Genomic DNA, 21,923 nt, shown 5'->3' with positions numbered 1-21,923 from the left:
TCCCTTGGCCCCAGATCATCTTCGTCACTCTCCCCCATTAGTCTTTCAATTTTATCTACGTCCTTCTGGAAGTGAGGCCTCCAGAACTGCACACAGTACTCCAGGTGTGGTCTGAGCAGTGCCATATACAATGGGACTATGACATCTTGTGATTTTGATGTGATGCCCCTGTTGATACAGCCCAAAATGGCATTTGCCTTTTTTACCACTGCCTCACACTGCCTGCTCATGTTTAGCTGACAATCCACAAGTACCCCAAGGTCTTGTTCACACACAGTGTTACCTAGAAGCGTATCCCCCATCCAGTAGGCATGTGTTTCATTTTTCTAACCCAAAAGCAAAACTTTACACTTATCTTACAGAAATCCATGCTGACTTCCTTGGATCACCAAATTGTCCTCCAGATGTTTGCAGATCGCTCCCTTTAATATCTGCTCCATTATCTTCTCCACAACAGAGGTCAGACTCACTGGTCTGTAGTTTCCCGGGTCATCCTTCCTCCCTTCTTTGAAGATCGGAATAAAGTTTGCTCTCTTCCAGTCCTCTGGGACATCTCCAGTCCTTAAAGAAGTCCCGAAAATTATGGACAAGGGTTTTGCAAGTTCTCTGGAAAGTTCTTTGAGCACTCTCGGGTGCATTTCATCCAGCCCGGGGGATTTGAACTCATCCAATGCAGCTAAATGCCTCTCGACAACCTCTCTGTCCATGTCAACCTGTCACCCAGACACTATCCCTTGGCTACTGCCATCTCTAGATGTGCCTAAACCCTTTGACCTGTGGGGAAAAAACAGCTGTAAAATAGGCGCTGAGCCTTTCTGCTTTCTCTGCATCCTCCGTTAGAGTTTGTCCATCAGCACACAACAGTGGGCCTATTTCCTCCTTTACTTTACGTTTGCCAGAGCCCTCACTCCCTGGGAAAGAGCTTTGACCGATGCGCTGAACAGGGGAGTGGAGTTTTGGAATTCGTATTGACTGCCATCTTTTAAATTGTTATTTATATTATGGATTGTTTTTAGGGGTTCGGCTGTGTTTTTATGATCTTTTTGTTAACCACCACAAGTCATCCGAGAGCAACCGAATAGAAATCTCAAAACGAATGAATAAATAAATGAATGAATTAATGAATTAAATTTAGAGATATGAGTAAAACTATTGAAGATGAGTTAGACCTACTTTCAATCGTGATACATCATAACGTTCATGCCACTGATGGATTTTCAATATTTGATTGGCTCACAGGATGGCTGCCAAAATTTTCTATTATCTGTTCTATTATGCCATCATCATGTGCAGTTTTCTGATCAGTACATGCTGTTTTATTCAGTGTCTTCCATCTCTGGGGTCATTATGCCATGAACCTACATAGCACTGGATTCTTCGAGGTCAACTGCCTTCCAACAGCCAGAAAATTATTTTAAAAAATAGATGTTTTATGTATGGTTCTCTGTTATAATGTAAACCGCCCTGAGCCTCCGGGGAGGGCGGTATAAAAGTATGATAAATAAATAAATAAATAAATGAGATGTAGAGACTATTTGCCCAATTTGGTGTCTGCTCTTCCCCGTTGGGCACACCCGGGCGAGGAGCAGGGCTGAATGGTCAGTCTCTGGAAAATCATCAGAAAAAAAATGTTTCCCTGCAATTGGCTGATCAAAAGGATATTCAATTCAAGGTCCAAAAACTACACAGCATCTTAAAATCTGATAGCAATGGCATGTGTACATAGCTATATTTCCAAGGACCACCACTCTGTAAAATAAACCCAGATCCAAAAGGAAAATGCCCACATTTCCATGAAAATGTCTCTATATACTTCTCTGTATGTGCCCCGTTCTCATTTACAAGTGCATTCTCATGTGACATATCAGGAAGAGTGCTATCATTGCAAAAGGAGGGGGGATTTATCTCTAACTACTAAGCTGATGCAATCATGCCTGCATTGCATTAACAATTTCTGCAGGCTGTAGCAGAGCATATAGTTGAGGCAATGTCCAGAGATTTGATGCTTGAATAGGTCAATCTGGATTGTGGTTTCCATAATATTCTCTGGCCACCACAGAAAGCAAAAACTAAGAAAAAATATAATCTACATTTCTGGACAAAAGCTCTACTGAAAGTATGGCATAAATATGAAAAAAAAGACTATGCTCATCTACCAGCCTACTGAAATCACCTGTAGAGGCTTATCTATCAAGGCCGCAACAGAAGAGAATATCATGTTTAAATTATAAGGATCTTTGAACAAGGACTGGAGAATTTAAGAGCCTACAAACATTGAAAAATGAACTTGTAGACATACACTGGCTGGAATATAATCAACTATTATCTAGAGTTTCAACAGACTTTGTCGAACAACCAGATCTGACTGCTCCCCTCTGACCCATTATGCACGGGGGCAATAACGCACATTCGGGGTGGAATGGCGGCGACTAAAATCACCGATAACATACGGAGCCGGCTGCAACCAGCCGCAACTTCGGTGCATGCCGCTGAAAAAGCCGCGTCAGCAAAACGCAGAAGAAAGTGCAGCTTCCGGGTGACCGGGACGCAACCAGAAGCGGCGCTGGGATCGCCTCGTGCATAATTGGTTACTCTGGGTTTTGCTGCCGTCACGCCCCCTCCCGTGCATAATCAGTGTGCTTCGCATCTTCCCCCTCTGCATTTCCCATGTGACCCGAAATCGCCGTTTCGGCGGCCGTGCATAATGGGCCTCTCTGAGTTCGAAAATATTCTTAGCTTAAACAAAACCCATATGCAGGGGCAAATATGTAAACTCCTCTTGAAACTTGACACTGAAGAGGAACAAATCAAAGGTTGCATGGTAAAATGGATGCAAAACTTTGGAACAGTCATTACCATGGAGGATTTCTGGCTGAGAGCTATTGGGGCAAAATTAGCCTAGGTGAGGGCCATGACTTACACTCGAGTAAACATTTCCAGGGCAGGGTCCATGACTTACTCATGAATAAACATCCCCAGAGTAGAGCCTTTTTATGTCTGTCTGAGTGCAATTTGAAATGATGGGCGCTCACTGGCAGAGTGCTCTATCCTTATTGGTGGCATGCCAAACTGGAGGACCAATAAGATAAGGAGTGATTTGGCTGCATGCAATTTCAACTTTATAACGCTTTATAACGTGATGGGTCTGGTGACAATTATAGGTAGATTATATATTTGTATCAAATTATTAATTCTAACGCTGAGGTTTCAGTTTTGAATTATTGGATAAAATGTAATAAGGCCCTTTGACAATTTCAATTCTCTCTTTGAAATGAATTCATTTACAGACATTGAAAAATGGTTTCATAGGATACTAAGGTACACAGTTTTATTACTTTTGTTTATTTATTTTTCATAATTATGCATGTTACAAAACATATTTTTAGATATGCTTAAAGCGATTGAGGAAGAAACCAGAATTTCTTTTGGCTAATAAATAAGACTAGTTTTGAAATCAGCTTGTTCTTCGTTTTGCTGCCATATTCGTGATTTGTGGGGTTTGCATGCAAAGGAAGGCAGTGACAAATTACCTTTGCTGATCTCTTGCCTTGGAAAACCCATAAGGTGGGACTTTATAGCATCACTAAGACTTGTTATGCACGGCAGCAGCTATGCCGGGTTGCCACTGTTCTGTTCTGGTGGGGCAAAATGCCCCGACATTCCCCGTGTATGCATGGGGGAGGGGCTCCACTGGGACATGCTGCTTATGCCGATACAACGGCCCCGTGCATACAACGTGGGGCTGGAAGCGCCTGGCCCGCAGAAGTATCCGCGTTTCCTTCATGCGGGTCTTAAAGGGCCTGGGTCAGGCCAGGCCTCAGATGCCGGCAACATCATGCATAATCGGGAGTTTTCATTGAAGCCCTGTGGCCGCCATCATGGGCATTCTGGCCGGTGCATAATTGAAGCAAGAGTTGTTCATAACACATACATGCACAAACAAAAGGTACACTTTTCCTTTTGGAATTCTGTTTAGAGCATTCAAAAGAAGACATCATAGAATCATAGAATCATACAGTTGGGAGGTGCCATACTGGCCATCTAGTCCAACCCCCTGCTCAACGCAGGATCAGCCCTAAGCATCCTAAAGCATCCAAGAAAAGTGTGTATCCAACCTTTGCTTGAAGACTGCCAGTGAGGGGGAGCTCACCACCTCCTTAGGCAGCCTATTCCACTGCTGAACTACTCTGACTGTGAAAATATTTTTCCTGATATCTAGCCTATATCGTTCTACTTGTAGTTTAAACCCATTACTGTGTGTTCTTTCCTCTGTAGCCAACGGGAACAGCATCCTGCCCTCCTCCAGGTGACAACCTTTCAAATACCTAAAGAGGGCTGTCATGTCCCCTCTCAACCTCCTTTTCTCCAGGCTGAACATTCCCAAGTCCCTCAACCTATTTTCATAGGGCTTGGTCCCTTGGCCCCAGATCATCCTCGTCGCTCTCCTCTGTACTCTTTCAATTTTATCTACGTCCTTCTTGAAATCTACTAATAAGATTATTTATTGGGCAACAATATTAGTTTAGCTCTCATATAGAAATGAAGCACAGAATGAATTGAGAAGGTCAGAGCAGGTTTAAGATTAAGCAAAAGTTCTAAAGAGAAATGAACCACTCCAATTTGTTCAGTTCATGATTAATTGCTGCGGGGAACAGCACAGAGCTTATAGGGGCGGGGAGCTACTGATGCACCAACTATTGGATCTGTGTTGAGTTCTTTCACTCCTTCTGGCGGCTGGAAAGTGAATGCCCTCAGTAGGTTGGCAAAGAAGAGGAAGATTTCAACTCTTGCCAGCTGCTCTCCCAGACAGACACGGGTCCCTGAAAAGGAAACAAAGGAAGGGAACAAGTGAAGAATCTATTAGTATTGTCTAGAATGGATCACCTCAGTGGACATTGGGCTTGGAATTGGTAATGAAGCATTTGTTGAGGGGCCATGACTTTACTCCTCAAAAGTAGTTCTTCAGCAAATTGTGTTACTGCAACAGGAAGTCCTCCCTACCCAATCACTGACAAGCTGTTTCCTTCCTATTTTTCTGACCCCCTGTACAACACGATATTGCGGCTAAGAGTGGCAGCCTCGGATCTGGAAAGCCAGGTTTTATTTTATTATTTGACCTACTAATTAAGCCCGCTGTACCCAAAATACAGTGGGCGCTAGTGGGGTGGATGGATGGGCAGAAGGAAGGAAGGAAGGAAGGAAGGAAGGAAGGAAGGAAGGAAGGAAGGAAGGAAGGAAGGAAGGAAGGAAGGAAGGAAGGAAGGAAGGACAATGCTGGAAGGATGGAAGGCAGGCAGGAAGGTAGGTAGGTGCCATTAAAGGGGACAGAGCAGGGGTGGGATGAAGGGGGGAAGGGTCCATTGGGGGGTGACAGTTAGCGATGGGTGAGTAAGAGTAGGGGGTTGAGAAGGGTGGGTGTGGGTCGGAAAGCGGCAGCGGAGGTGAGTGGTAAGGGGGCCCTCCTGGGAAGTTTGCACGGGGGAGAAGGGTGGGCAAAGCGGTGGCGGAGGTGAGCGGCGAGGGAGGGCAGCCAGGGAAGCTTGCGCAGGGTAGAAGGGTGGGTGGGAAAGTGGTGGCAGAGTTGAGCGGTGAGGGAGGGCAGCCTGGGAAGCTTGCGTGGGGGAGAAGGGTAGGAGGGAAAGTGGCAGCGGACGTGAGCGGCAATGGGGGTGGCCTGGGAAGAGTGCGCAGGGGAGAAGGTAGGGCGGGACAGAGACAATTTGGACAGAGATCTAAGGAGAAAGTGGTCACCCTCACTGATTCAGCAAATTACCCACTTTGGCTCAGAATTAATTTTGTTAATTCTCAGGCCTCTTCAAGTGCTCTGCAATATTTTCTGGGAGAAACCAGGGGTCTAGCCCGATAGTTATCAATTCATGAGGAGGCAGGATAGCACCCAACCCACAGACAACTGGGGGGAAGCTTGGGGCTGAGCTGCTTCTCAAGAGAGCCACCTTCCCATATGTTTTCTTTACATGCAGAAAGCCCCACAGTCTATTCCTGCCTCCATTATTCAAGGATCTCAGCGGTTGGTCTTCTACGTCCCAGTATTCTTGCTCAGTAGAAGAGCTCAAGAATGTTATGCAGAAAAAAAGGAGTTTCTTGTTATGCCCAATCTACATTGAATAGATTTTATCTTTCAGTTGTTTTGTAAGTGAAGTCATACTAATATTTATCATAAGGTTTTGTTAATTTAGTTATTCCTAAAAGCATTCTGTATGAGAAGATAATATTTTTCAATGCAATCCATCTGAGAATCCTGCGAACATCTATCTATCAAGCACATTTTGCATTTACCTGCCCCAAATGGAAGAAATGCTTCTCTTTCTACAAAGTTTCCATCCTTGTCCAAAAAATGATTTGGGTTGAATTCCTCCGGTGTTTCCCATTGTTTAGGATCAAGAAGAACAGATCGTAGATCTGAAACAATAATGGCCCCCTGGAAGAATGAAACTGTTACTTTGGGATGCATAAAAACAAGGAGATTGATCTTTTCTAGTCATCGCCCCTGTTCTAGTGGTTGCTATGTCCCACGGTTGCCAGGGTAACCTGATGCCTGGCAGGAGATGGTGGACAGAAACATTGATAGCAGCCCTTAGGGAGTTATTATAACAGCAGGCCCACTGCTAAAGATGGCTTTCAAAGCTTTCTTTCTAATGATCCACAAGAAAATCCTGTACCTTTGGAATAAAGAAGCCACACAGATTCACATCTTTTGAACTTTGTCTGGGGATCCCGAATAATAAGATATATTTGAAACGCTGGATCTCATGTATCACAGCATTCATGTAGGGCAGTTTCTTCCCATCCTGGTAGTGGAATATTTGAGAGGAGCCTAAAACAACCTCCATCTCCTTGTGGACTTTCTCTGCGGAAAAGAGTAAAAAAATACCTTTATTGTGAGGGCTGCATTTTCTTGCACCTTATTCCTGACCCATTCAAAGTATTCTAGATCACATATTCAACATGTGGGAATGTACTTTTAGCTTGGATCATGAAGAAACACACTTTAGCTATGAAAAGAAACAAACAATTTAAAGGAAATGGAATGCTTTAACCCAAAATGGTCCCTATGGCGATTATCCATTACAGAAGTAGAACAGGTGAAACGGATCATTTGAATCTGTTTTAGGATACGCCAGTAAAAGTGTTTTGAGTCCCGAGTCTGTTGTATGGATAGTTCCCAGCCTGTGGAAAAAATTCTTTCAGGGAAAACTGAAAATATGGTAATGAGACAGATACTTGACCCACAAGTAACTATCCAAAAGAGAACGAAGGGAAGTAGAATTGTGGGCCTTTCTGCACTCAGAAAATGAAGTGAAAGGTTTACCTTTTGCATATGTTTTTTCCCCCGATGTTTTACACAACATTGTCAGCATTTAGTCTTCCAGCAGCAAACTGGCAGCTATATCCTCCATTTTAAAACGCTAGCTGGGGAATCTACAAAACTGGATTGCCCCAGGCTTGTACTGTGTGTGGGAGGAGAGCAACCAGCAACCACCAGTGAAATAGCTGTGTGTAACCAAAGTGGCCAGAAGTAGCATGATCTCCATCTCTGCTCTCATGCCTGCATCCCTTTCCCTTTTCCCGGGAATGGGGCTTTTTTTTTTTTTTTTTTTTTGGTAGCAAGCTGCCTGGAACAATGAATACGCGTTGCTTAAGCCAGGCAGAGAAAAAAAAATCCACCCACCAGTTGCCACACAAAGCATGCCTCTCAACCCCCTCCCCCCCACAAAAAAAACTGGGGAAAAATTACTTTTGTGGGTCTTCAAGCCTTATAATACCTAAATGGACTAGCATTAAACTATGCATTATGCATCTATGATTAGATGCGTAGACATAGCAACAGAGAATTTCTACTTTTGTTTTAAAGGTAGGAGAAAGCTAATTGGCTGGCTGCCATGATTGACAGGAGGGTGGAGACTCGCTGGTCTTGTGAGTCCCTTGAAACAGCCATTTTAATCAGCCATGTAGAGCAGTGGTCCCCAACCTTTTTATCACCGGGGACTGGTCAACGCTTAACAATTTTACTGAGGCGCGGGGGGCGGGGTAGTCTTCTGCTGTGGGACGTCGCCACTGCCTGAGCCCCTGCTCCACTTGTTTTCCTGCCGGTGCCCCTGTTTCCCACTGCCTACTGAGGGGAGCTTCCAGCAGCAGCTTCACAGTGCCATGCCAAGGGGCAGCAACAGCCATGGTGGCCGCCAGAGAGCACCAAAGGTGAGCTGGCGGCAGAGTGGCAGGGCAGCCCCCGAGGCAGCAGCTGGGGAGGAGGAGCCACGGCCCAGTACCAACTAATCTACGGACGGGTACCGGTCTCCAGCCTGGGGGTTGAGGACAACTGATGTAGAGTACCTAGAAGCATAAGAAAGCAGGAGAAGAAAACAAGAGAGCAAGGCGGTAAGAAATAGCAGGGGGCAAGATTTTTATTAGTGTTAAGCAATTGTGCTGGCTTAACGCTTTTTTTTATAAGTACAGAATGGCCCTGTGTTTCAACAAAAATTACAAAAAATCAGGATGCCACCAAAAAAGGAAACCTTGTTTTTAGAAATACGTTTATTCAAGGCGTGAGCTTTTGAATGCAAGCACTCTTCCTCAAACTAAGAACTCCATCTCTACTGGACTGACTGCGAGAGGGAGTTCTTATCATAGAATCATAGAATCATAGAGTTGGAAGGGGCCATACAGGCCATCTAGTCCAACCCCCTGCTCAACGCAGGATCAGCCCGAAGCATCCTAAAGCAAGTCTGAGAAAGTCTGAGAAAGAGTGCTTGCACTCGAAAGCTCACACCTTGAATAAATCTTTGTTGGTCTTAAAGGTGCTACTGGACTCTGATTTTATTATTCTCAAATTGATATTGAACATATTGAACATATTTATTGATGATCTTGATTCATTCTTTTCAAACTGCACTAATAAACTAATTCTTTTTACCAATTTTCCAATGAAATATACTTAGAATTCCTGGGAATCTTTTTAGTGACATCAGTTTCTCATTCTGCTTTCCCTGAACTTTGAACAGTTAATTAGCAATCTGGTATGGAAGCTTAAAAGAATGGGGATATAATGGTGGCCTTTCTTTGAGTGAGTACCAAAGTCCTTTTTACCTTGGATGTCTGGGTGATTTGCCATGAGGAGCAATGCCCACCGCAACGTCAAGGTGGTTGTTTCTGTTCCTGCGATGAAGAGGTCAACAATACATTGAGCCAGATTATCTTCATTATAAGTTGAGTTGCGGTCATTTTTGCTCTGTTGTTGATGGAAATAAAGTGAGATCACATGGAGAGAAGACTACAAAATGTACTGAGGAAGCATAGGAAGAAATAAAATCTGATCGAATTAAATATCTATTATTGGATGACCATAGAATCATAGAATCATAGAGTTGGGAGGGACCTCATGGGTCATCTAGTCCAACCCCTTGCACTACGCACTCACATCCCTATTGATCATCTAGTGTAACCTGCCACCCCTTTGCCTTCACAGAATCAGCCTCTCCATCAGATGGCTATCTAGCCTCTGTTTAAAAATTTCCAAAGATAGAGAACCCACCATCTCCCAAGAAAGTTCGTTCCACTGAGAAACTGCTCTAACTGTCAGGAACTTCTTCCGGATGTTTAGATGGAATTTCTTTTGAATTAATTTCATCCCTTCGTTCTGGTCTGTCCCTCTGAGGCAAGAGAGAACAATTCTGCTCCATCCTCCATATGGCACCCTTTTAAATACTTCAAGATGGTTATCAGATCCCCTCTCAGTCATCTCCTCTCTAGGCTAAACAGACCAAGCTCCCCCAACCTTTCTTCATATGTCTTGGTCTCCAAAACCCTCACCATCTTTGTTGCCCTCCTCTGGACACGTTCCAGTTTGTCAAATTCCCTAAGACTCCTAGATCCTTTTTGCACATACTACTGCCAAGACAAGTCTCCCCCATCTTATATTGTTGTATTTGGTTTTTGTTGTATTTGGTTTTTCCTACCTAAATGCAGAACTTTACATTTGTCCCTATTGAACTTCATCTTATTCATTTGAGCCCACTTCTTGAGCCTATCAAGATCATCCTGTATTCTGTTGCTGTCTTCAGTTGTGTTTGCTACCCCAGTTTAGTATCATCTGCAAATTTAATGTATCCCCTCTAATCCCTCATCCAAATCATTTATAAATATGTTGAACAACACAGGCCCCAGGACAGATCCTTAGGGTACTACATTTGTCACTCTTTTCCAAGAAGATGCTGAACCATTAACAAGTACCCTCTGGGTATGATTTGTCAACCAGTTATTGATCCACCTGACAGAATTAGGATCCATACTGCTTTTTACCAATTTGTCAACAAGAATATCATGTGGAATCTCATCAAAAGCTTTACTGAAATCCAGAGAAACTATGTCCACGGCATTCCCCTGAACCAGCAAGGTAGTCACTTTCTCACAAAAAGAGATAAGGTTGGTCTGACATGACTTGTTCTTGCGAAACCCGTGCTGAGTCTTAGAAATCACACCTCTCAGTTCCAGCTGCTCAAGGACCGAGTGTTTATTTGTTCCAAAATTTTGCCAGCTACAGATGTCAAGCTGACAGGTCAATAATTACCTGGATCCTCCTTTTCCCCTTTCTTGAAGATGGGGACAACATTTGCCCATCTCCAATCGTCTGGCACCTCACCCATTCTCCAAGAAGTGTCAAAAATAATGGACAGAGGTTCAGAGATGACATCTGCAAGTTCTTTTAGATCATAATATGCCATAGAGAGAAGACTCTACGAAATGTACTGAGGAAGCATCAGAAGAAATAAAATCTCATTGAATTAAATATCTGTTAATGGATGATCAAAATATTCACGGCCTAGGGAACACTCAACCTACTGACCATGTGAGACTCAGTGTGTCTTTCTGACTACTCCCTTTAAGAAAAGGCCATCCATAATGAATTGAAGGGATAGAATTTCATATTTTATACTGGAATTTTTTATACCATGGTCATGACATGGAGCCAGTTAATGGCAAACCACCTCTGAACATCTTTCGTCGTGAACACTTTAAGGAGTTGCCTTAAGTCAGCTGTGATTTTATGGCAAAAATAAGAAAAAGTATATTGAACCTAAGAAACTCAGAACCTAAGAAACTGCACTGTTCTGTATTTAGTACATTTCATGTTTGATCTGACGTTTTTCTCCCTTTTGTTTTGGGATGCTTAGTAGTCTGAAGGCAATACTTGGAACAAGCTGCCCTTGCAGATGAATCAGTTCCCGCTCCATCAATGCTACACCTGCGTAATACAAATATGTTGCAACTTCTGAGCTGGAAAAGAAATCTCCATTCTGTTTTGTGACCAGAAGCTCGTGCAATGAAGGAGCTCTACAGGTTTCAAATAATGCTGTTTGCAGGTGCTGCCATCATTTTCCTTTTTATTGAGGGTAGCTGATTTCATGTAGAAGGTGAATACTTACTTTCTTCATCTGAAATAGATAGAAATCAATGAAATCTTGTGGCTCATGGACAGCACACTTCTTATGATTTTCTATCTCCTTCCTTGAAAATGAATGAAAATCCTCTATATATGCAAAGGCCTTCTTGTGAGGCCCTGGGAGGCGTTCCATGATCCATGGGAAAAGTTCATACAACTATAAGGAGATGAAAGAAAATCATGTCAATAGTATCAGCTGGCTCAGTGTCAGTATCAAATAAGTGCTGAGGTTCTCAAGTCAAGTTAATACCCAGGAGGATGTATACAATTGGAGAAAAATGTGCGCCTCAATATATCTTATAGTTAACAGAAGAATTTCTGTGTTCCTACTGGAGTTTAACATTAAACACAATTGTCTTCAGACTAGACTCCCAGGTTACAACTAGTTTCTTCATGAAATTTCATCAGCTTTGTAATAATGATTTCAGGTGAGCAAAAAATTCAAACAGAGCACAAGGACTCTTGAGAACAGAATACAGGCCATTATATCAGCATCATGGGCTGAATAAGAATTAATTGGCCAATAGATGTATACTTCATACAAGTAAGGCATTGAAATTTGGCTCATGAAGGCTTAGATTTGAATACATTTTGTTTTTTTTTAATTGCTGCTAGACTCTTGCTGTGTTTTGAAAGATCAAGATGTCTCCCTTACCAGGTAACTATTCCCCAAACTCTATGGCACATTAATTCTCCAACCTTATAATACCTTCGAATCGCAGAGCATTTATGATAGCCAGACTAAACGTATTTCCTTCTGCAATGGTTGAAGGCAGGTACAGGAGAATTCCCGGGAATGAAAGAATTTGCAGGTATTGCCATACAGAACCAGAACCAGACTCAATTTTCTTGAACTGCTGCTTATTGACAATGGTTCAGAGACCACTGAACAGGTAGCCACGTTTTTATCTGTAGTAATGACCCACAGGGCAAAGAAGGTCACTGGTCTTATATTTTTGTATTTGCTGCCCCTTTGCCTGCTGTTATTTTTCTTAGAGCTTTATAGATCTGTATTTACAGAACTGTTTTGTAAACAGTTTTATTATGAATGCTATTAAAGGTTTTTGTATTTGTATTTGTTTGTTTTGAAAGGTTCATCTAATTATGGACAGTTAGTATCTGCAAAGTTCTGTCAGTTTTTGGTTTTTCTGGGATTCCTTAATGGAAGTACAACATTCGAAAACAGAAGCTGTTTAATATATATGTGCTTGTTGATTGATCCAGGAAACAAACTTTAGCTCATATTTATTTCCTCTCTTCATTCTTATTCTTCTTTATTGGGGTGACTCTTTGAACCAGGTTCTGGGTAATTTAGGATGAAATTATGTTGGAATCTAGAAGATATTGCATTGGCTTGAAGTGATAAGGAGACTAAATCTTGTTGGGATAGAGGTACATCTTATTGCTTTGTAATCATCTTGTCTGTCTTTATGATTTTTCTGGTATTCTTTAATTGTGCTGCAATAAAAATTTTCAGTTCATTTCAGATAATGTTTCCTAATGGTTCTTTATGGCTCATGTGGGTAAAATAAATCTAGATTTACACAAGATATATCACTTAGTCAATATGGAAATCAATATAACAAAAGAATGATCAACCAGCAATGCCCTGAAGACACGGGATCCACATTGATGTTCACTTTTCTGTTCTTCATCATCAAATTGAAAGTCTTCTCATATTGATTGAACCTTTTAAAACCATAAAGTTTGAGACAACCAAATTATTTTCAGTCCCTAGTCACCTTAAAGGGTTGATCTTAAGATGTTAGGAAAGGAAACGTAAAAGATGCCTGTCTGGCCTAATAAGAAAGAAAATATCTTACCAAATAACTTAAGGAACCTATAAATTTTGAGAGATATTCAATTGATTCCATCAACTTGATGAATTCTCTATCTTCAACAGGAAACCGGTGTCCAAATACCACTGCACAGATCATATTGCAGATGGAATTAGAAATGGCCATTGTAGGGTCAAATGGCTGACCTGCAAATACAATTGGTTGCAGAATATTTTTTATGAACACTCAACATGGATATCATAGAGGAGTTAGGACAACAAATGTATGATGTTTGCAGTCTTAAGAGTGGTTTCTGTTAGAAAACACAAATATACATCAAGATATTTCCCAAAACATGCAACTTAGACAAATATCCTTTCTCACCCAACAGCAGTGGGTTTTCATAAAGGTCAATATGAGATGTCATATAGTATCCCACTTCTTCCTTAAGACCTTCAGAAACCATAACTTTTGCAATATGAATTGATATTTGCACCTTTGATCCTTGCTTCCTTCACAAAAAGGACCTTCTCCATCGTGCTATCCCTGCTCCATCATGTCCTTCAAGGCTTTCCCAACACCTTGGAAAGGCTTTTCATTCTCTCTTAGTTAACTCACCAAAGACATATGATTCAAACTTTATTACAGTCGTTCAAACCAAGTCATATGAAGTTGATACATAAAAGACCAAAAGAATAGGGTCATTTAATATAATACAATTTAAAACAGATCATAAAATAGAAGTTAAAATTATGTTACTTTAGAGCATCGTATTTTTATGGTGAGTTGTCACCTGGGGGGACTCATCACTTAGCAGCCTCTTTGCTCGATTTACATCATGATGTTCTGGCAACTGTTTAAGGAGTGGTTCAATCAAGTTGCTACGAATGCCTACATGAGCAGGGCAATTGAACAATATATGCTCTTTTGTATCAATTTCGCCACTCCCACAAAAACATTGTCTCAGTGTAAGGGAAATATTCTAATAGCAACCCTCTACAAGAGCTGACCCAAGAGCCTCTTGTGGCGCAAAGTGGTAAGGCAGCCGTCTGAAAGCTCTGCCCATGAGGCTGGGAGTTCAATCCCAGCAGCCGGCTCAAGGTTGACTCAGCCTTCCATCCTTCCGAGGTCGGTAAAATGAGTACCCAGCTTGCTGGGGGGTAAACGGTAATGACTGGGGAAGGCACTGGCAAACCACCCCGTATTGAGTCTGCCATGAAAACGCTGGAGGGCGTCACCCCAGGGGTCAGACATGACTCGGTGCTTGCACAGGGGATGCCTTTACCTTTACCTTTACAAGAGCTGAAGTCAAGACAGAGCATCTTGAAGGGAAAATGCCCTTCTTTGTTTACTTATTACCAGCTGAGACAGATAAGTGGCAGGGGCAGAACATATCCTGTTTTGTTGTTGTTGTTGTTGTTGTTGTTAGGTGCGAAGTCGTGTCCGACCCATCGCGACCCCGTGGACAATGATCCTCCAGACCTTCCTGTTCTCTACCATTCCCCAGAGTCTTGTTTTAACTGGGACCAAAAAAGTTGGAGCTTTACTCAGGTTCAGTTGACATCAATTGTCTTGTATCTGCTGCTTAACTAATGATGCAGCTTGATCATGAGCTAATTTGGATAATAAGTGTACGGAGAAGCCCAGACTTTGGATTCCTCTGTGAACAGCCTTAGTCCAAGATGATTGGAAGTTGTCATTCAGGGTTAAAGAAACTATACCCTGTGGGTTATATATTAATTTCAGCCACATTCCTATTGCTGGCAGGCAGATTTTGTCTTGGATCATTAACATTCCTGTTTCCAGATGCACTATGGAGTTGGTTACAAAGCATGGAAGTTGGAGCAGTGCCCAAAGGAATTTAGGCTGGATCCTTTCAAGCTTGATAGTATCTGATATCGGAGCACCCAAAAATGCACCATAAGTGAGTTGGGCTAGAGATTTAACATAGTTTCAGGGCTGCTGGTATAAAGAATCTGCCCTTTGTTCAATAGAATTTCAATATGTATATTCAATAAACCTGGAGTCTTGACATCAATTCTACTACTCACTGAAAACAGAGATGCTTAAATTTTATAGGCTCACATTAGCATTAGAGATTCAGCAGTACTGTCTGCTGCTGCTGCCTATGTTTCCTAAGAGAAACAGTAGGAGCCTGAAGCCAGGTTGGATGCTACTACAGGTCATCATCTAGCTGTCCTCCCTTCCCCACCATCCAGAAAGCTCCTCAAAGCCAAAATTCTCCCAACAGTTTTGAAGATAATTTTTCAGCAACCCTGACATTTCAGGAGTGTCATGTAGGGTGTTTCTGAGAGGAAATAAAACAGTTTCGGAACAGGAGAGCCCACAATAGAGAAAGAAGCACTAAACTAATATTCGACTAGCATACATTAATCATTCAAATTTTTTTTTGGGGGGGAAGCACCCAGAGAGGGACAAAACAGCTGCATGCAGCCCTGCTAATTAACTAATCTCCCACACAACTTGGGAACTCTTGCAACATGGATGCTTATCAGCCAGACCTCACTGCCTAATCAGCAATGCTTGAGAGCCAGCATGGTGTGGTGGTTAAGCGTGGTTGCCGTTGTCAGTCTAAAATAGTGGTTAGAGTCTCTGATGCAGAATCCAACAGGTTTCAAGTCAAATGAAGGGGTTCCTTTGAGCCACTCCCAGTCTCCCATGGGTGGGCAAGTACACAGTTAAGCTTCCCAACCATGTTCTCCATGATTATGCCAGCGCTGGGTTTTTTTTGTTTGTTTTTTTAGCCAGGGTTTTCTGAATGCTAAAAATGTTGAGAAAGGGTGGATTAGAGTGTGATTTCTGTTGGTCCTTTTCTGCCTACGTTATGAGCATATATCAACGAAATGCAATAGAGTTGTTTGGAAGCCAGATAAATATAATTGATGGTGTTTCTACCTCCCCAAATGTGAACATTTATCTTGGCCTATTATTGTTGCTATTGAATGGAGAGAACGAGAAGTGAGCTGTTTTTTAATACCCTGCCTTTCCTACCCAAAGGAATCCCAATCTGGCTTTTTAAGTATTGGAAAGGTTATCACTTGGAGTAGGGCTGGGAATGATATCTGTAGGCAGCAGAGGACAGGCTCCCCAGGAATGGCTTTATACTATGTGTGCAACAGTACCAACCAGATATCAGGAAAACACTTTCACAGTTAGATTAGTTTGTAGTTGAACAGTGGCCTAAGGACTGGCCAGCTCACCCTCACTGGTAGTCTTTAAGCAGCTGATGGACACATACTTATCATGGATTCTGTAGGCTGACTATGCATTGAGTGGGAGGTTGGATTAGATGGCTGCAGGGCACTTTCCAACCTTATGATTCTATTAAACATCTTTTAGTTGCTCTCTCCGAAACAGATACCCTGTGAGGTAGGTGAGAGCTCTGAGAGAACTGGAACTGGTTCGAGGCCACCCAGCTGAGGAGGAGTAGGGAATCCAACCCAGTTGTACAGATTAGAGGCCACCACTCTTAATCCCAAAACTAAACTGGCTCTCTGATGTTGCTAAAACAGTTGCTGTGGAGGAGGGATGCCAGACAAACACATCTGTGGCTCTATGGTACCTCAAACTCCAGTGGGGGGAATATTAGGGGAAATGGGGCTCACATCAGTAAACTACCATTGAGAAGAAGAAGAGTTGGTTCTTCTATGCCCCTTTTCTCTACCCGAAGGAGTCTCAAAGCGGCTTACAATCACCTTCCTTTTCCTATCCCCACAACAGACACCCTGTGGGGTGGGTGAGGCTGAGCCCTGATCAGAGCCCTGATATTCCTGTTCCGTCAGAACAGCTTTCTCAGTGCTGTGGTGAGCCCAAGGTCAGCCATCTGGTAGCATGTGGGGGAGTGCGGAATCTAACCCGGCTCCCCAGATTACAGGTTCACAATCCTAACCACTATATCAAACTGGCTCCCGTTGGCCAGCCCCATTTCTTGACATCACATACCTTTTGCACGTGCAAAAGTCTCAACAAGCTGCTGGGCCTCCTCTTCTATTTGGTTCTCCTTGCCTTTTTTCCCCAGTCCCAGCTTCCGCATGGTGGCAATCCCGAACTTCCTCTGCTGCTTCCAGGTGTGGCCATTTGATAATACAATACCTAAAGACATGAAGAATCAATGAGAAATTACTGCTCACCCTCGCCCCCTGAGGATCTCTCCCGCGCCTCCATGGCGCGCCAAGGGGCCTCACCCAACCCCTTTCCCCGCTTTCCATCACAGTCCCCGCTAGTGCCCATTGTCTTCTCTATGCAATGGGCTTTTTCTCTAGTATATGGAAGAAGAAGAGTTGGTTCTTATATGCCGCTTTTCCCTACCCAAAGGAGGCTCAAAGCGGCTTACAGTCACCTTCCCATTCCTCTCCCCACAACAGACACCCTGTGGGGTGGGTGAGGCTGAGAGAGCTCTGATATTACTGCTCGGTCAGAACAGCTCTATCAGTGCCACGGCGAGGCCAAGGTCACCCAGCTGGTTCCATATGGGGGAGTGCAGGATCGAACCCGGCATGCCAGATTAGAAGTCCGCACTCCTAACCACTACACCAAACTGGCTCTCCATATAACAAAAAAGAAAATAATAATTCATAATATTAAAATGCACATTAAAACCTTCTCATCCCAAAGCCTTTCTCTCATTTATCCTCTGGTGGGAGAGACAGGTTTGCAGTCCACAATACTTTGCTGACATTTGACTGTTTTGAGCAGCGAGGCTAAATTGTATTTATTTTCTACTAGAGGCAAAGCCTGTTGTACCCAGGAATACATTGGGTGCTTTGATGCACACCTGCACTGTGGCCTTCCAGGGGACTGGCTACATGGCAAAAGCTCCTGTCCACCCTTGGACACCCGAGGCACGACCTCCAAACCTCAAGGAACAAGGGCCACCAACGTCCAGCTGCGGCCTGGAAATCTCCTGGAACTGGACTATAGAGATCAGCTCCCCAGGGGAAAATGGCTGTGTTGGAGGGGGGACACTGCAATGACAACTCATCTCCTGGCTCCTGATGAAAGGGCTTGCTTGGGAGGGGGGAAGACTGTGGCAGAGAGGTTGCAGGGTGGGAGAGGTTGGGACCTGGGGATTTGCTGGAATTGTGGGTCCAGACAACAGAGATCAGTCCCCCTGGAGAAAAGCCCTAGCTTTGGATCCCATGAAGGTGCAAGGATGCCACCCTCCAGGTGGGAAACAAAGAGAAATGCTAGGTGGCAGGAATTGCTATTAACAATAGATATCAAATAATTCATAAACTTGTCACAATGAAAACATTCCTGGGCCTCCCTCAGTCCCCCTCCAGATAGCACACAGACACTGTATCAGGGGGTTGCTCATTCCCCCACCCCCCATGTCTTCCAAGTTGAAAAAGGACAGGAGACCAGAGCAGCTTGCTGGCAGCAGGGTAGCTCTTCTTCCTCACAGCAAGCGTCTGAAACTGGCAGGAAGCTGGAGCTTCCGGACAACCTTGAACCTGATCCGGAATTCAACCAAAGCCAATGCAGCTACTTTATATAAAGGTATCCCCTGTGCAAGCACTGGTTAAGTCTGACCCTTGGAGTGACGCCCTCTAGCATTTTCATGGCAGACTCAATACGGGCTGGTTTGCCAGTGCCTTCCCCAGTCATTACCATTCACTCCCAGTAAGCTGGGTCCTCATTTTACTGACCTTGGAAGGATGGAAGGCTGAGTCAACCTTGAGCCGGCTGCTGGGATCGAACTCCCAGCCTCATGGGCAGAGCTTGCATGTTGTCTGCCATACCATCCTGCACCACAAGAGGCTCTGCAGCTACTTTAGGATAGGCTTAACATGGATAGACGGATAACTCTAAAATTGACTGCAGCATTCAAATGCTTCCTTTTCTCTCTCTTGTGCCTTGGACCTTGTACATGCAGCATACAAGAATAATATTTCACTTAAAGCATTTTTTAAAACTTTTCCCAAGGACTTACCATGTCCATTTACTGCAGCTCTCAAGAATGGGGTCACTGGCCGCTCATCAAAATCTTCTGAATGGCTGATCAGCCCTTCTTTCACTGCTTCATATCCAGAAATTATAACGGCAGGTATCGGCCCCAGCCATGTCATTAAAATGTTTCCATACTGTTCGCTCATCTGCCATTGGCATGAAAAATAGCAAGAGAAAAATAATTAAATTAATTCATTTGGTTTGCTTGACTTTCACATGTGCAATTCACTCTTCACCACCTGGCCAAGTGACACTCCCTTCTCTGCCCATTTCCCTTCTCTCAGATTCATGCTTTCCCCCATCTTGTCTCTGCTCCCTTCCCTGGGGGGGGGGAAGGGGCATTCTCAACATCTCATCATAGTTTTCTCTTACTTGAAACCCTTCCCAGGTGTCCAAGTCAAATCCTACACCAAGTATATCCTATCTGGGAATTCCTAGGGAATTCTGGGGTTACACAAGAGCTCCCCAGGTCTTTTGCAGCCTTTTCCTGAAGTTATCCCCCCCCCGCTACCACAGTGCAGCGCTGGCTGCGACCAGCGGGAACGGCTGCCGGAGTGGCCGAATTGCACATCCCTACCCCCTGGCGTTAGGCAGCAGTCAGTTCCTGTCATCTTGACCCCTCTTTCCATCCCTCCAGAGTCTGGATGGGGCTTGGAGGAGTTTGGAGGCATCACTGTGATGTTGTTCTGTTCTTCTGTGATTCTGCTGTCCATTTTAAAGGGGTTTTATTGGACGTTTTGTAACCCGCCACGAGCCAATCTCGGGAGTGGCGATTAATACATTGAACAATACGAATACGAATACGAATGCGAATAATATCAGAACCTTAAGGCTTTGAGAAGTTTCTCCTGATGCACCTATGCTACATTTGGAAGAGCAGGTCTTCAGAGCCCTTGGTCCTTTGGCACCCTATCCCTGCCATCAGGTACACGGTTCCCTGATCACATCATTTGGACTTTATGGAGACCACCAATAAAGACAACATATTGCTTAGGTGGAACTGATGATATTTTAGGATTCATGCACTTGATTCGCTAAGCTACCTTCCTTCCTTGCAAGTGCCCTTCCTTTGACTTGCATGCTCGTGTGGTGACCATGAAACAAGTATGTAGACACTATTTGTAGACATCTTCGGAAAGAGAGGCCAGGGCATCTCTCCTTGCTGAAAGCTCTAAAAGTTTCTGTAAGTGAACAGATGCAGATCTGGTATGTGAGACTACATAGATGACTACCAATGTATGTCAAGAGACTACGTGAGCCTAGTAAGGAAAAAATTGAAAATAGAAGAAGAAGAAGAAGAAGAAGAAGAAGAAGAAGAAGAGTTGGTTCTTATATGCCACTTTCCTCTTCCAGAAGGCGTCTCAAAGTGGCTTACAGTCGCCTTCCCTTTCCTCTCTCCACAACAGACACCCTGTGAGGTGGGCAAGGCTGATAGAGCCCTGATATCGCTGCTCGGTCAGAACAGCTTTATCAGTGCCATGGCAAGCCCAAGGTCACTCAGCTGGCTGCATGTGGGGGAGTGCAGAATCGAACCTGGCTCACCAGATTAAAAGTCCATACTCCTAACCACTACACCAAGCTGGCTTTGATTAACTACTTAGATTAATTTTATGGAATTACATACCTTGAGGACAGTATCTTTATATAACTTGATCCCTACTCGCCAAATACTTCCAATGAAGGGTAGCCGAAGGGGCCCAGGAGGGTAGGACTTGTGTGACCAGCGTTGTCTCAGGAAGTGAATCATCAGGAGACACACCAGCAGAGCAATCAACAGTCCCAACATGATCCTTGCTTCTTTGTCTCTGTCTTGATATCTTTCCAATGCATGGACTGGATGTCCTTCCTATAGTGGGTGCTCTTTTGTTACAGACTGTCACCACTTCTTACACCTTTCCAGTGACATCCTTTTATATACTCTGTAGTTAAAGGTAAATATGAAGAAAGTCTCCTGGAACCAAGACAAACTAATTTCGGGACTTAGTCATCCTTGCATGTAGGAATTATCACTATGTTTAATTGTGATATCATGATTGCTACAGTGTAATAACACAGTTCTGTATCATCTAATGGGTTCATCTATCTAGCTTAGGCCTGGTAGCCACCCAGTATACTGAATATGGATTAATATGCAGATACGGTATGATATCTAGCATTAGAGGACAAGGTTACAGCTGACAAGAACATTACAATCTCTTCCAAAGATTTAGGAATATTTGCAGAGGTAGAAAACATTCAAAGATAGGTGGGCCAACCATGCTGCAAATAGCACAACAACGAATGCCTTGTTAATGCTACCAGCATGAACTACCATGTGGAACAGTACAGTGTGGGTGTATCCTTCACTGGCAGGGAGGAGGAAAGTTTTTGGCAAAACTCACCTAGTGCTGAGAAATCTGAGATAAGAAAAGGTACAAAGAGCATGTTTTTTTTTGTTTGTTTTTTTAGTTTTCATCCCCTCTGGCACAACAAACAGTTCTTTGGGATGCAGGCTGAGGACCTTGTAGAGTTGCCATCTCTAGATAAGAAACTTCCTAAATGTCACAGACCCAGCTGTTTACAACTAAAATCATCCCCAGCTTACTGTATGGCATTGAAGTTTGGGGTAGGAAGGAGCAAGCACTTATTGGCTTAGAATCCATTCAGAACACCTTCATGAGATTTGTCTTAGCTCTTCCCAAAGGGGCCCCGGCCGCCTTGATGAGGGCAGAGCTTGG

The 21,923-nt window shown here is 43.5% G+C and overlaps 1 protein-coding gene across 1 annotated transcript; it reads right to left on the bottom strand.

Moving 5' to 3' along the window:
- Positions 1–3,263: 3,263 nt before the first annotated feature.
- On the bottom strand, positions 3,264–20,992 carry LOC143842885 (cytochrome P450 2J2-like). Its single transcript, XM_077348181.1, has 9 exons — positions 20,831–20,992; positions 19,190–19,352; positions 17,200–17,349; positions 13,282–13,442; positions 11,442–11,615; positions 9,106–9,247; positions 6,681–6,868; positions 6,298–6,439; positions 3,264–4,820 (listed from the first exon to the last, which is right to left on the bottom strand). Exons 1-9 carry the CDS (start codon positions 20,990–20,992, stop codon positions 4,636–4,638), a joined length of 1,467 nt encoding a protein of 488 aa, XP_077204296.1. The 3' UTR covers positions 3,264–4,635.
- Positions 20,993–21,923: the final 931 nt, after the last annotated feature.

Source organism: Paroedura picta, chromosome 8, assembly GCF_049243985.1.
Source record: "Paroedura picta isolate Pp20150507F chromosome 8, Ppicta_v3.0, whole genome shotgun sequence".
NCBI classification, from domain to species: Eukaryota; Metazoa; Chordata; class Lepidosauria; order Squamata; family Gekkonidae; genus Paroedura; species Paroedura picta.
Note: the sequence above shows the minus strand (reverse complement) of the source record. Positions and strands in the feature narration are given on the sequence as shown.